Here is a 16407-nt window from a genome sequence, read left to right as displayed (position 1 = left end):
TGTGAACAGAATTGCACAGAAAAATTTGTTTACAATCAGTAGCTTACTAGCTACATAATTTGTTACGAGAAATAAGAATAACTATAGTATTTTGGAATGACTTTACACTTTTAAATTTGATTATTTGAGATTTTTTTTCCAGTATCTGTATAAAACAGTTTCTAGAATTACCATCATCTGCAGGATTTTTAGGGCAGTAACTAATGTTATTACTACAAAACATATGATAGTGATTTTCAGAAAAGACTAAAGCATCAAAAAGGTCAAAGTCACTTACTATGTTTAGACATAGCATTACCTACCATGAACTGCTAGGAGAGAGAGCCTTGTACACCTCCACGCTAACAAAACCAGTGGATCTTCATTACGGTTGTCACTAAGATCTGGGAAGCCAGACATATCTATCACATCATTCATTAATATAAAATGAGTGAGAAACTTGTCATACTGCCTGGATATGAGGTCAACAACAGCCCCTGAAACACAAGTGATGTAGCTGTCAAAATGAATTCTCTCTAGTGGGATACTGGGCTTAAGAATTCTCAGCATGTCATCACTCTTGACATTAAAAGCCATAATATAGACCCGAAGATTAGTGCTGTTGCGTGTCAGTGCCTTCCAATTCTCATCTTCTGGCATGTTTTCCAAGGACTTGTGCATTATGGAAATATTGTGGATCAGAAGAGAGAGTCGATGCAAAGGCACATGGTTACTATCAGCCAGGACTCTTGCCATTTCAGCTGTAAAATCACAGAAATCCAAGGCGAGTGAGCGCAGATTCACAAAGCGCTCCAATTCAACTGCAGTGATAAGAGTGGTATTACCAGGAATGTGGTTGTCCAGTAAACTCAGATGTTCCATGGTGTTGGCAATGGGGTTTGATAAAGATGACAATGATGTGGGAGTGACTATTTGCAGCATAAACCCACAAGACAGCCACTTCAGTTGCCTGCTATTGCCCAGTATTTCTTCAAAAAGCTGTTGTATTCTGAAAAAACAAACAAACAACCAAGCCTATTAAATATGCGATCCCCCCACCCCGTATTGTGAGCAAAATTTTTCAGATAATAACTACATCAAATCAATAACAATTTGGTTAAATTTTAAAAGTTCAATGGCTAAAGATAGGCACCTAAAATAGCATTCAGTCATTAGGGCACAGCTAGACTAGAGAGTTTACAGCGGCACAGCTGTAAACTCTAACATCACCATTCTATACTGATGGAAGAGAGCAATAGAAGTGCCTAGCATTTTGTATTTATTCAAGAGAGACTCTTCTCTTTCAATTAGGGCATGATTCTGTAGTTGTGCTATGGCATGCCCTTCCCCCGGCTCATCAATTAACTGTGTCTGCATTTACACTTTCACATCCCTAGTACTGATTGCTCCCCCGGAAAATGTTGCCTATTGAAGAGAAGTGACCCATATTCCTCAGAGACAAGCTTTTTTAAAACTAAAGTTTAAGGGAAATCCAATTCAGCCATTTTGCGGTTATATAAATATGAGCAACTACCACTTTACAAAAGCCTCTGAGGTTTCATCCTCTAAGGCAATCCTCAACCCCAGTGGTTCTCAACCTTTTTGATACTGGGGACAGGCAAACCCATTTACAAACTTTTGGCAGACCAGGAATGTTTTATTTGCATATTCATTATGGAAATTATGAATATGCAAATAAAATATTACTAGTCTGCCAAAAGCGCCTCCCAGAGACCTCAGTGCCAGCCCTAAGCCCTAGAGCCCCCCAACCCCTCCACTACCCCCAGCATCAACTATTGATCCCAGAGTCCCCTGCACCCAACCCTCCCAGTGCTAGCATTCCACCCTCAGAATCCCACAGTGCCAGCCCCGCATCCCAAACTAGGGATATTGAATATCAACTAACTAACTAACTAGTCAATATGGGGTCTCTTGTGCATTTCAAAGACTGAAATGCTGCATGAAGCCCGGGGCAAGCTGGGTCCCACTGAACCTAGGCTCCATATCTGCACTTCCTCTTTGAAATGCACAAGAACCCCACAAGAAGAAAAAATACAATATTTGCAAGAAGGGAGCTAAGTCAGGTTAAAAGCCTCAAAGAATACAATACAAAAGCCTTGAACACAAAACTTAAAAAGATAATCATGCCAAAAATCAAGTTCTTCTGAGCTGAATTGCTACACAGTACACATTGTGTATGTAAACATACACAGACAAAGAATGTTATGTAAAGGGCATCTAATCACAGAAGAAAATGAAAAATGTCTATGTGCATGTATATCTTTAATCAGAGGCTAAAATGTGGTAGAAAGGTAAGCTCATCCTATCTTGCAATATTGTATATAAGCATTTTTAATAAATATCTAATATTTTAAGTTAAGTCTTCCTTCTGCCATATCTCTCTCTCTAGATATATAAAGAAGTTTTTCCTGACAAGTGATAGAATGACAACACGTTCTCCTGCACTCTGGCCACGAAAGCAGCCAGAAAGAGGGGCGTTTGGCAAGTGTAGCGAGCATCGGGCGCAGTCCATTAGTGAACAGTAAAATATGAAATGCATGTATGTTCAACATGGTATTACTGGGTATGCCTAAACATATACTTCAGTTCTTTTATTGTCGTCGTCGTCATCATCATCAACCACCACCACGGGCTAAATGCCTGTTGGCGTCCGATGCCTCCCTCACTATTTCCTTCCATCTTTCCCTGTCCAGTGTGGAGTGGCTTAGTTTCTGCAGATTAGCTCCGCACCAATCTACTATATCATCTGCGCATTCTCTGTGGGGTCTGCCTCTCCTATTCGGACCATCCATTATGCCGAATACCAGGGTCTCAACTTTTCACTTTTCGTTCATTCTGCAGATATGCCCAAATAGCTGTAACTTTGGTTGTATAACCTTCTGCAGTAGTTTCTCTTTTGGCTGTATCTTCCTATACAATTCCTCGGTGACTTTCTACATCCATCCTATTCTCAGGATCTTTCTATAACAACTCCTCTTGAATGCCAATATCCTTCTTTTTTAATCTTTAATTATCACCCATATGTCTCATCCATACTACATGCTGCTAAATACACACTTTTCAAGAAACTCAGTTTCATTCCTAAACTAATCACTTTACTTTTCCAGATATTATCCATGGCCTTCAAACGCACTCTTGCTTTCACTATTCTTTTATTGTGCAGCCTATTAATTTAGGTTGTGCTTCTCTAATGTCTAGATATTCATGTTTAATCTTAAAACAATATAGTTTAAAATATTACTTGAGCATTTTGCTTTTGATTGCTCTGTTAACTGAATTGGATTAACTATAATTGCACAATTGTGGCTTCTAATATTGTTCTGTACTGTACTAGAAGTAAGCTCTTCCAATCAAAGCAGAGATGCTGAACATTTAAAATCTCAGATATACAGTAATAATCATACACAAATCCCTGAATTTAAGCCTGATTAGACTCTTCCTGCAGAACTAACCATCCATATGTCCACCAAAAAAAACTATACAGCCACTTCAACTAAATTTTTCTAGCTATCTAATGCAGAGACAACCCTTCTAGTACCACCCACCCACCCTGTCTCAAATATTTAAATAACTCAACTGAGGGTATTTTACATGGCACAATAACCATATATAGGGATAATAAAAAATGAGACTCAGTCAGTGGCATAGGCAGACTGGGACATTTGGGTGGGCCAGATCCAGGAGCTATCAGGGCTACCTCTCCTCCCATCCAACCCCATGGGTGTGGGAAATAGATGCTGTGGAAAATGGGGGGGCCGACCTGAATAAATGTGCACCCCCCATCTGTGCTGCCCCACCTCCACTGGGCACTCCTGCTGGAAAGTGAGGCTGGGGACTTGCTCTGTCTGGTGCTCCAACTGTGGAGCGGAGTCAGTGGCTTCCCCTACTCTGTCTGCTGGCACTCCAACCAGGGAGTGGTGACAGAACTGCCCAGTTCCAGGGCTCCTGCTGGAAAAATGGAGTCAGGGAGCAAGGGCTTGCCCAGGTCCAGCTGGGAAGAGGAACTTGAGGAGCAGAGCCCCAAGGAGAAGGGGAGGGAAGAAGAAGGTAGAGAATGGAGTCCCCCCAATAGCATTCATCTCCCCTGGTCCAGCAAATTCCCTGGTTCAGGACCAGTTAGTTCCCCTGGCTAGACCAGGGAGGTTCTACCTGAATACAGCACTATGCACTACGCGTCAGGCAAAAATCATAGGAGGGCGAGCACTAAGCATATTATTGAGACAACAACCTGAGTAAAAGTTTTTACTCAGATATTTACAGCTACATCTACAGTACTGCAGCAAATCGATATGGAAAACAACTCCGTACAAGCAATTATGCTAGGGATGTAAAAGTTTAACCAGTGTTTTGGGTGAGGCTTACTGGTGGGGACTGGAGCAGCTCCTTGCCTGCTCCACCCCTGCAGTGGGGCTCGCCGCAGACAGGGACTGCTCTAGCCAGGCTGGAGCACAACCCCTGGCTGCAGCAGGCCTGGGTGCCCCGCAGTCAGGGGCTGCTCCACCATAGACAGTGGCTGCTCCAGCATCCCAGCCAGTGCAGCCCCTGCCTGCGGTGGCAGAGGTGTTTGTGTGGCACTCCAGCCTAGAGGTGGGGGGGGGGCCCACTCCAGATGGGCTGGAGCGGCACTCCCCCACTCACTCACTCTCCCCTTTATCGGTTAACCAGTTAAGCAATGTGTTTAACCCATTAGCCAATTAAACAGGATTTACATCCCTAAAAGTAGCTGGAGTCAACACAACTTAGGTAGACTATCTGTAGTCTCCACACTATGTGGGGTTGACTAGAGACACTCTCCTGTCAACTTACCATACTCTGCACATTTGGGGTAGAGTACTGGGGTTGACTGGACAGCAACCTGCAGTCCATCTGGCAGGTCTTCACTAGACCTGTTAAAATGGAACGCTGATGTGTCAATCTTACTTTGTGGATCCCAGTTGTAGTATAGCTGTAGCCTATAACCTGTGCCTTAGTACTGCAATACTGGATGAATGTTACATATCTTCCACTGATCTCAATTTCTGCATTACATAAGCACAACAGGATAACAAAAATACAGTAGGAGATGCATGTCTGAATTTCCACCATGTTGTAAACTTAAGCCAGGACCTAGGCATTAGCAGTTCAGGTATACATTAATCTATCTGTGAATATGATAGTTCCAGAGACACTTCAACGGCAGCCACAGAGAAGAAGAAAGACTACTCATTCCCCTCAGAGTTTTGGGATAAGCAGATTCCACCACCACCCAGCAATATAGGTTAAACTATAGCCGTCAGGGCTTGTCTATAATGGGAAGTTTTAGTTATACCAGTATCACCCACAGAAGAGGGAACTAGTTCTAGAATAAGAATGGCTTTTTCAGTTTCTCCAAAAGGGTATAAGTAGCCTTGGGATGATTAGATTTTTTGTTTGTTTGATGCCGAGTTTGCTACACACACAAAAGCTGATGGAAATATTTCTATCAATCGTAAAACTTTACAGATATTCAAAGAAAAAAGCTGCTTGAGAACTTAGAGGTTGATTTAAGCATATTTACTTTGCAAACTGACATGTCATATTGACAAACTGTATTTTAATGGTTATAAAGTTTTAATTTTGTTTAACAGTAGACACTGCGATTCAACTGTCTGATCTCCCTCCCCCCTCAATTTTCCACAATGATGACAATTTGAGTAGAATAAGATAAAAGACTTAAAAGTAAACAAAAATGAGTTCTGCCAAGCAGATATAAGCTTTAAAAAAGCCACACTGATCCTGCAATAAGAGTGTCTACATCGAGGAGAAGCTTATACTGAAATAACTAACAGTTTAGATTCACATCTTAGCTTATATCAATTTAGCTTTCCATAGACATCCCATTAAGAATAATTCTGCAAATAAGTAGTTCTCATTTTAAACTAGCATGCAGTCTTACAACAAATCCTTACTTGGAAATCACTTATTACCTTCTTCAAAGTCACTTGTTCCCGAATATTAATTTTTTCTTGTATATATTTAACACGCCAGATGATTTCATTTCCAAGTGCTGTTCTCCATTCAGTCTCAGAACAACCACAGTATATTCAGTATCAAGAAAACCCTGCTACTCCATCCCTGGCTCCAGTAAGACCTCGTTCTGTTTTAGTGAAAGTATTGTGTCTTATGCACTGTCCACATAAGACTATCAAAATGTGACAATTGAAGATCGTTTGAGTGATGTAGACACACAAGTCTTAATCAAGATCAACTCATCTTATATTAGGTCACCCAATGACCATCAGATAGCACAAAAGCAGAAGCCAAATGAAAGGTCCACTACCAAGCTGAACCTTTTTTAACCCAATATCCTTGAGATGGAGATTTCTGCATTCTTATTACCAGTTTTTTGAATCAGCATATTATTTTTGCTAGTGTATAAAGAAGAACTTACTGCTTAATCTTTTTGCCATCTGGGTCCACTTTGCCGAGGTATGTATTCGATATACTTCCATGTTGCTGCAGAATGCTTATATCCCCAAAAAGACTTAACTTCTGGAGGTTCCTATAAAAATAGGTTTTGTTAGTTTGTACATGAAGTTAAGGCAACAGTGGGGAAATGTTAAGGACAATTCTTGAACACAGGCAGTAAGGACACACTTATGCACAGAAGGTATGGTCCTCGCTGGGAAGAGTTTCACTCTAGAAGTTTGGACAACACACAACTTCCAAATAAACTAAAGCTTAAATAGAGCTTTTCAGGGGAAGCAGCTTAACATGCCAATGGAAGCAAGAAGTCTGATCAGTTTTGAGCCACAGTATTATAACAGTTTGAATACACAGCTAATCATCTAGCACAGGGGTGGGCAATAATTTTTAATGGGGGGCCATGCCAAGATTTTGGTAAGGGGTCAAGAGCTGCACTTTTCTATGGTGGAGGTATGGGGTCCATGAGGGAGGTTGGTGAAGAAGGGAGTTCAGGGTAAGGGATTGGGATTGGGATGCAGGATAGGATGTTTGGTCTGCGAGGGAGTTTGGTGAAGGAGGGACTTGTGACGTGGGTCAGGTGACCAGGGTGCAGGATATGGGAGTGGATATGGATGCACAAGAGGATTCTGACTTGGGGGAGGGATGTGGAAGCAGGTGCTGGTCTGGGAGGGATTTGGGTGTGGCAAGGGGTGGAGTGCCAGAGGCAGGCTCTGGCTGGGAGGTGCTTACTGAAGCAGTTCTTGGCCAGCAGCACTCTCAAACAGGTTTCCCTCCCGGACTGCTTCATGTGGTGTTCTGTGCTGTGGGAGATGTGGGGGAAACTTTGCACACTGCGCCCAACCCCAACAAAATCTCTCAGGGTATGTCTACACTACCACCCTAGTTCAAACTAGGGTGGCTAATGTAGGCATTCGAAATTGCAAATGAAGCCCTCGTTCCATGAGGAGTAACGGTAGTTCGAATTAGAGAGCCTAATTCGAACTACCTACTCCGTGCCGCATGTAGCCGCGGGCACGGAGTTCACACTAACGGGGATTTAAAAATGGCGGCACCTGGCAAGATGCAAATGAAGCCCGGGATATTTAAATCCCGGGCTTCATTTGCAACTTCGAATGCCTACACTAGCCACCCTAGTTCGAACTAGGGTGGCAGTGTAGACATACCCTCAGCTCCTAGTGGCTGCTCCCTTACAAATAAAAGCTGAAACATGTTGCTGGGGGCGGTGTGCAAAGCCCTCTCCTGCCCCTCCCCACAGCACAGAGAGCCACAGGAAGCAGCCAGACACTTTGAACAAAACTGCCCTATACCGCAGGGACAAGCAAGTCAGATTAAAAGGCCTGGCAGGCTGGATCCAGCCAGTGGGCCATATCTTACCTACCCCCAAGCTAGCAGATTGCTATCAGGAATACTCCTTGTGACATCTATTATCCACTTTTGTCCTTACATTCCATCAGTTACACTTTATACATGTATGCTTTTCATTATAGGAAAGCTACACTTAATTCTGAACATCGAGAACTCTAAGGCTATGTCTAAACTATAGTGCTGCAGCACTGTATTACAGACATGTACACAGCAATGAAAGGGGTCGTCTTCCCAAAATTAATCTACTCCCGTGAGAGGCAACAGTGAAGCTGATGAAAGAACTCCATGGTTTATGTTAGATTAACTACATATCTTGGAGGAGAATTTTTCAGAAGGCAATGTTGCTGGGTCCACTTAAATTTTAGGCACAGACCAGGGTAAAGATAGCAATGAAGAGAGTTCAAAGAAAATCAACATTTAATTTACATCACCGATGGACATTCTAGATTAGTGAGCAGTTTGCACGAGTGGCACTCAGGGCGGCTCTAGGTTTTTTGCTGCCCCAAGCAAAAAAACGTTTGGCCACCCACTCCACTTTTTTTGTTGGCTCATGTTTGCACTTTGCAATTTTTTTTGTTTTGTTTTGACTGTTTAAAATTTTTTTTAAAACGAAAACAGGAAATTTGTAGTTAGTGAAATAAAACAATTTCCTACTAGTGTACTCATTTAATTTTAACAAAATCACAATTACAAACAATTTGCATTCAACTATACACTGTAATGAAAAATGTTAGTGTCTTCCAGTGCGCCCAGTTTCTCATAAATTAAAAGAATTCACATGAACTGAATTTCTCTGGTTTTTATACTTGCGTAGCCTTTTAATAATTAAGTAAAACCTAATTTTTTTGCAATGGTACTTTCAATTGAAATTAATGAGAGTCCTGACAAAAGATTTTGAGACATGGGGGACCTCAAATAATTTTTTTAGTAATTTCAGTTTTGAGAAACTGCGCTCACTAGAAGCCACTGATACTGGTAATGTTAAAAGAATATATGTACCATATTTTCCGGCGTATAAGACGACTTTTGATGTTAAAAAACATCCCCCCAAAATCGGGGGTCGTCTTATACGCCGGGTATGCGGCTTTGCAAAGCCTCGGGGGAAGCCGGCGGCGGGGCATCCCAGGCGCACCTGAGCTGCCCCGCCGCCGGAGCCCCTCCGCGGCTTTGCAAAGCCTCGGGGGAAGCCGGCAGCGGGGCATCCCAGCGGGGCAGCTCAGGTGCGCCTGGGATGCCCCGCCGCCGGCTTCCCCCGAGGCTTTGCAAAGCCGTGGAGGGGCTCCGGCGGCGGGGCAGCCCAGGCGCGTCGGGGCTGTCCCGCTTCCGGGGCGTCCTCAGAGGCTTTGCTCCCGGTGTCCCTGGTCTGCTGGAGACGGTCCCCAGCAGACCAGAGGCACCGGGAGCAAAGCCGCAGCAGCGGCGGGGTCCCATGCCTCTGAGGCTTTGCCAGAGCAAAGCCTCAGAAGCGCAGCACCCCGCTGCCGCTTCGGCTTTGCTCCCGGTGCCTCTGGTCTGCTGGGGACCGTCTCCAGCAGACCAGGGACACCGGGAGCAAAGGAGGCGGAGGGGCGCTGGGGTATAAGACGAAACCCTATCTTTTAACTAAAAAATTAGGGGGTCGTCTTATACGCCCAGTCGCCTTATACGCCGGAAAATACGGTAATGCTATAGCAGTGTTTGAAGTGAAAAAAATAATTTCTTGCTATACATTCTAATACTTTTAGAGGAGAAGTTTTAGGACTTATTAGCTCAGCTAAAGCTATTAATTTAACATACAATTCTACTTCATCAATGTCAGCAGTGTTATCAGTACTGAGCACTAAATGTAGGTCCTGGCAGTGCTTCATGAGGTTTTCTTTAGAAAACTGATTTTTAATATTTCCAATATCGTATAAAAATTCAAAAGTTTCACAAAGACCACACAACTGATAAAATCTCTGCAGTGGCCATGCCCATGGCGCAGGGGCCCTGGCCAGAGGAGAGACTGCGCTTTCTGCACCGGGGCCATCTCCTTGTGAACCCGCCCCACACCCCCACGGGGAGGGCTGACCCGAAGTAGGCGGTGGAACTGGGCAGCATCAGGAGGCGGAGGGTGGCCAGCAGGCTCTGGGCATGCGTGGTGCCAGTGCTGCACAGCGGGTAGTGGCGTCTCTCACGGCCCTTTAAAATAGACCAAAACACACTTTGTGGAAGGAGGGGGAAGAAAAACCCCATAAAAATAAGAGTCCCCCAGAAAAATCTGCTTTTCTGTGTCTTTTGGTGAGGGGGAGCTACGGGTGTGGTGAGAGTTGCGCGTCTCCGGGGGACAGCCAGAAAACAACAGAAACAAAAAGAAAGCAAAAACTCGCAGAGGCAAACAAACAAACCCGGAACAAATTTGCAAAGGCAGTGGAGGCAAGCCGCTGCTTTGTTGTTTTTTTTAACGTTCATCAATAAATCAATTAAAGAAATGGCAGTTTGAATCACACTATAAATAACAGTACTCGGACAATAATCATGACTACTTTTTAATTTCATGACTGATTATTTTTAAACAGCCCTAATAATTTGTATATTATATATATATTTTACACTATGCATATGTTAGCACATTGGTCAATTTCACTGTCTCCTATACAATCCATTTCTCCCACAACTGGTGAGGGAAAGATATTAAAAAATGATGGCAAAACCATGGAAGCAGCACTGGAGCCTCTGACATATTTCTAACTTTTGCCAAATGTCTACATCTCAAGTTGACAGGATTCCTTTAAATATTTACATATTCTAAAGGTATTATTTATTAATAGAACTCTAAACATATTTTGGCAGGGTAATACTCCAGGATTCCTAGTGAAAATGTGCAGGATTACAAGAATTAGAACCATCCATTATTTTGGTCATGAATTTGATCTACAGTTTACAGAGAAGGATGTTTAAAAAAAAAAAAAATCAACTCCTATTCCTGCTGTTTCACAGGTGACATATATTGCTACTTCACCACAGTTCCTAGAGGCAGCACAATCAGTGCCATTGTAGACATGAGGAACAGTGAGGCTTTAGTAAGGTGCTGATGCAACATCTTCCATGTATACAGGCAGTCCCCGACTTACGCGGATCCGCACTTATGTCGGATCCGCACTTACGAACGGGGCTTTTCTCGCCCCGGAGCTCACAGGCAGCGGGACCGCCCAGAGCGCACCGGTCCCGCCACTGCGTCCTCCGGGGCGAGAAAAGCTGCTCCGGGTCTCCCTGGTGTGCTGGGGGGGGGACTCCCCAGCACAGCAGGGAGAAAGGAGCAAAGCCGCACAGGCGGCGGGACCCCGCTGCCCGTGCGGCTTTGCTCCTTTGCCCCGGAGCAAAGCCGCACAGTCAGCGGGGTTCCCCACCTCTGTGGCTTTGCTCCAGTCTCCCTGCTGACCCCTCCAGCAGACCAGGCTTTTGTTGCGGGACGCCTGGGGTAGAGCAGCTGGGGTGCTGCTGGGTTGGTCCTGCGGGGACCTACCCGGCAGCGCCCCAGCTGTTCTGAACCAGGAGTCCAGATTCAGCCGCTGTTGAAACTGATCAGCGGCTGATTCCAGGAAGCCGGGGGCAGAGCAACTCTGCCTAGGGCTTCCTGTAGTCAGCCGCTGATCAGTTTCAGCAGCGGCTGAATCTGGAGCCAGTTCCAACTTACATACAAATTCAACTTAAGAACAAATCTATAGTCCCTATCTTGTACGTAACCCAGGGACTGCCTGTATTCAGATCTATGTATAAAAAGTGAGAACAGCTGCATTGATCTAATGAGTGGAGTAAGGAAGAAGGGGTTGATTGCAGAAAGTTGTTGTTAATGTGGCCATGAATAGTCCTAGATAATAGCACACTCAGACCCTCTCTCAATCATTTCATACTGCTACTGGCAGCACCAGAAAAGTGATAAGAAGCTGTACAACTCCTTCGGGGTGACTTTTTGCTAAAGCATTCATATCTTCAGAACTTAACATTTTAAAAGGTGCTACATCCAAAAATGTGTTCTGAAGTTTATCATGTAAATATTAGCAACTCTAAAGCCCATGCTGCAGCACCAGCGAACCTTCCTTGGGCTCTTCATTACACTTTACTAGGAGATGACTAAATTGTCATAAGATATCACTTACACTGGAACCAAGTAATAGATATGTAGCCGTGTTAGTACTGCTTTTTGTTTCAGCTAGACCAGACTATGTAGCACTTCAAAGATTAACAAGATGGTTTATTAGGTGATGAGCTTTCGTGGGCCAGACCCACTTCCTCAGATCAAATTGTGGAAGAAAATTGGCATGAACATATATATCAAATAATACAATCAAAAAAATTAACACATATTAAAAGGACAAATCATATTTCAGAACAGAAGGGGGATGGGGGGAGGTAAAGGTCTGTGAGCTAATGATATTAGAGGTGATAATTGGGGAAGCTATCTTTGTAATGGGCAAGGTAATTAGCGTCCGTGTTAAGACCTAGGTGTAAAGTGTCAAATTTAAGCATCAATGACAGTTCAGAGGATACTCTTTCAAGTCTGGTGTTAAAAGGTCTTTGAAGCAGGATGCAGGTAATCAGGTCATTGAGACAATGCCCTTTCTGGTTGAAATGGCAAGAAACTGTTTTTTCTTTGTGATCCTGTCTAATATCTGTTTTGTGAGCATTGATTCTTTGGCGAAGTGTCTGAGATGTTTGTCCAATGTACACTGCAGACGGACATTGTTGGCACATGATAGCATAAATTATATTTCTGGATGAGCAGGAATATGTGTTCTTGATCTTATAACTCAATTGGTTAGGTCCAATAATGGTATCAGCAGAGTGAATATGTGAACAAAGCTGGCAACGGGGTTTGTTGCAAGGAAAGTTCCAGGGTTGGTGTTAGTGGGGTATGTCCTGTGGTTGTTGGTAAGAATCATCTTGAGGTTAGATGGTTGTCTATAGGAGACTATGGGTCTGTCTCCCAGAGCCTCTCAGAATTCAGTATCCTGTTCCAGTATAGGTTTTAGTTTATTGATAATGTGTTGGACGGGTTTAAGTTGGGGGCTGTAGGTGATTTCCCCCCCCCCCCATCTCCCTTCTGTTCTGAAATTTGATTTGTCCTTTTCATATGTGTTCATTTTTTTTATTGTATTCTTTGGTATATATATATTCGTGCCAATTTTCTTCCACAATTTGATCTGAGGAAGTGGGTCTGGCCCACAAAAGCTCATCACCTAATAAATCATCTTGTTAGTCTTTAAAGTGCTACATAGTCCTGTTTGTTGTTTCAACTGGAACCAAGGGAAGGGAATGAACGTAATTTTTAGGTCCAATCTATCACCCTTTATAATCACTATAAACTAATACTACTAGAAAGCTCCTGTTTAGTTTGTGATCTGTCATCACTTCCTACTCTGATATCATAACAGCTGTGTCCTATTTGTATCTGCTAGCTATTTTCTCTCCTAAATGAATGAGGGACTTACTAGCAAGGCTCCAAATACTCATTTGTGTGTGTTAATTAAAACTTCCAAAGCAGAATACACAGGAGTGTTTCAGTACTTAGGTGTAGCTTGCTGAAAAGCATGAGCAATAAAGGAGTCCAAGTGATTTGATATTATATTTAAATATAATTTTATGCTGACCATTCTCATTTTCAGTATGCCTCAGATTTTTATACTGAAGATGCCAACTACCTCAAAAACTGTTGACTGAGGGGAAATCTGAAGATTTTGGCAGCAAAGATGGTGGATAGTTGGGGAGGTTTGAATCCTAGGACCTTGAATCAGTTTAATATGGTGAGGAAAGTAGGATGGCTAAATCTTTCTGCTAAAATGATTGGCAATGTCCTGCGTAAGGCTGAGAATCAAACTGTCGTCTTTGGATTTCAGAACAAAGTCATTGAGATGAATGAGGCAGTTTGCACCTTTCAAAGCATCTGCAGACTCAAGAGACTGTTACATTACACAAAAGTTAGAAGCTACTTTTTAAAACAATCTTTCATTTGGAAAACAACTCTCTACAAAGAATTATGCAGCAACAGAATTGCAAGGCATACAGGCCCTGTTTAATAGTAAGCATCACCTCACTACTTTCAGCTTTGTTTCAGGATTACATTAGTACAGGTTAAACCTCTCTAATCCGGAACTCTTTGTTCCAGCATGATTTTAGTTAACTGGAAGTCCACTCACCATGGATGTGGCCAAGTTTCCCATGGTTGCATAAAGTTTCTTTATGTTACAGTTACCAATCCTGGCTCTCATTGCTCTATGTTATTTAGCTCTAACGTACCCCCAAAGAGCTCATCTAGACTATGCGGAACAAGTCGAAAGAGGATATGCAAATTTTGTGGGAATCTGCATATCTGCTTTCGAAAGTGAAGGTACTTTAGACATGGCTTTTTCGGCAAACTCCCCCTTCTCAAAAAGCTGTGTAAACCTCATTTTTTGAGGAAGAGTGGCTTTTCAACAAGGGGAGGGGGACTCACCAAAAAAGCCATGTCTAAACTACTTTCACTTTTGAAAGCTCTACTTTCAAAAGTGCGATCGGAAGAAGATATACAGAAATTGCATATCCTCTTTTGACTGTTCCACATAGTTCTAGATGAGCCCTGTAAGCAGTGGAAATGCTGGTAATGTTGCTAGGCAATAGACCTCCTGTGGTTTGGCAAATTCTCCAGTTTGGCAGCAGTCAGGTCCCGGACTAGAGGTTCAACTTGTAGTAGTAAATTTCTATAACACTGCTCTGTGCTAAAAACACTGTACACCAGTGGTGGGCAACCTGGGGGCCGCATATGTCCCACTGCAGTTCTACGTGTAACCCATGAAACATTTGGTTTACCTTTGCCCACACACAGGGTCACCAAATTCTGCTGGTTTTCGTTCACAAACGTTTTTTCCCCTACCAGTATTATAAAAAAGGTGACACTTAAAGCCAGAGCAAGTGAAATGAGTTGCATGCTGATTGTACACAACATCAGAGAGCAGTGCACACTGCATCCAATAAAAGCACTGCTACAGTTCAAATCGGCATACCCCACAAATTCTAGTTATGGAAGCACAGTTAGCAAAATTACCCTATCCTGGGGGATGATTTGGGTTACAAAAATCTTGTGGACCACTGAGATGAAGGAAGGCCACTCATGTGGCCCACTCATTAGTCTGGGGTCCCGTCCCTCATCGCCCCCCAACTGTACACAAGACTAGAAGATTCTGCCTCAAAGTTTACTATTTAAGTCAGCTATAGGGCAACTTAGTTCTACATTTGCTATCCCCAGGATTATCACCACCTGAAAGTTTGAGCATGGCTGAATTCAGACTCCACTATAGATCATTAATTAAAAGAATAATACTGATCCCAGTAGTGTACCACTTATTTTTTCTGATCCCTGCTTCAGTTCTATTATTTCCTTCATGCATTTTTGCACTTGACAGAACCATTGCTACTGAATAATTATATTCAAGCAGCAACCAGAGGCCTCAGTTAGGATCAGAGTAGTGTTGTTCTATGAACTACAAAACACATAAAGAGGCATTTCCTTGTTCGAAAGAACTTATCAGTGATTTCTCATCCATGAGATTCTACTTTTAAAACTCTTATATTTCTCCAGTTACTTTATGCTAACATGTGATTGCAATCTCTAGCAAGTTAGTAACTGCACTATACTAGATTTGCTTGCTGTGCACTATTTTTAATAATTTTTTGCCCATTACACATTTTGCACATAGGTCTTGTTTACACACAGCAGGACTAGAAGAATGGTACATCTGTTCATTCGTGGTCTAGAATAGCAATTACACACTGCTTGCTCAGTGAAGCTGCTTGTACCAGATCAGTTGTGGGGGAGTTCCTGAAGAATAAGTTGCAGCCAATTCTGACTTCCTTAATGTGCTAAATATTTGGCTTGTTTAATAATCCTGAATCCTCATTTAATTTAATTCCTGAAATTCTTTCAGATACATGCCACATTTTGATGACATACTGGGGGTTTACTAAAATCTAGATTTTGCTCCCCACTTGGCTACAGATCCTGCGGTCACTGCATGTGCTAGTTTCTCTCCTGTGAAAACCAAGCAATAGACATCTATCAACACCTTACTATTTCTCAGAACAGCTCTGACAAGGAAAGACTAGAATTGTGGATATCATCAGTGCAGAGTACAGAAAGCAAATTCCTTTCTCCACAACCCTCTCTGAAAAAGAATATTCCTGAAAAGCAATCATTCACTTAACGAGCATAGATACTCTGATGACCTACAGAAAGTTTCTTCGTACCTTCTACTTACTTTCAATCTTTGTTTAAAACCAAAATCTGCTCCTGCTGCTCATTCTCCATCAGAAGCTATAGTCCTCTGTGACCCTCACAATTTGTTGCTACAGATATTGTTACAAAACAGGATTTTGATTTCTGGTCAAAAGTAAGCAGCAGGAGCATATGTGTTATCAGAATACCAAGAACCTTTTTACTGCCTATGCAGTAATAAAGAATGAAGAAACTAATATTAAATTTGCAGTAACTCTGAATCTATGTGCTTATAATATCAAACAAGACTTGTGTGATGATCCTCTGAAATGTAATTTCCAGCAGCAAGAATTTCAGTATATTTTATGTCATTTGTTAGCAACGGTTAGTAA

At 42.6% G+C, this 16407-nt stretch overlaps 1 protein-coding gene across 7 annotated transcripts in view; it reads right to left on the bottom strand.

Moving 5' to 3' along the window:
- The window catches only part of FBXO33 (F-box protein 33), a 106236-nt gene that overhangs the window by 81428 nt on the left and 8401 nt on the right, over positions 1-16407 (bottom strand). For 6 of the 7 annotated variants that reach the window (XR_012903390.1, XR_012903389.1, XM_075926886.1 and 3 more), the window contains exons 2-3: positions 6410-6520; positions 303-988 (exon numbers count right to left, since the gene is read on the bottom strand). Coding sequence is in view for 5 of the 7 variants with exons in the window: in XM_075926886.1 (XP_075783001.1) it covers positions 303-988; positions 6410-6520 (797 nt within the window). In the remaining 2 variants the exon portion in view is untranslated. The remainder of the gene's footprint in view (positions 1-302; positions 989-6409; positions 6521-16407) is intronic. The other variant, XM_075926890.1, reaches the window with a different exon arrangement.

The sequence above is a fragment of the Pelodiscus sinensis genome, chromosome 4, assembly GCF_049634645.1.
Source record: "Pelodiscus sinensis isolate JC-2024 chromosome 4, ASM4963464v1, whole genome shotgun sequence".
Classification (NCBI taxonomy): Eukaryota; Metazoa; Chordata; order Testudines; family Trionychidae; genus Pelodiscus; species Pelodiscus sinensis.
Note: the sequence above shows the minus strand (reverse complement) of the source record. Positions and strands in the feature narration are given on the sequence as shown.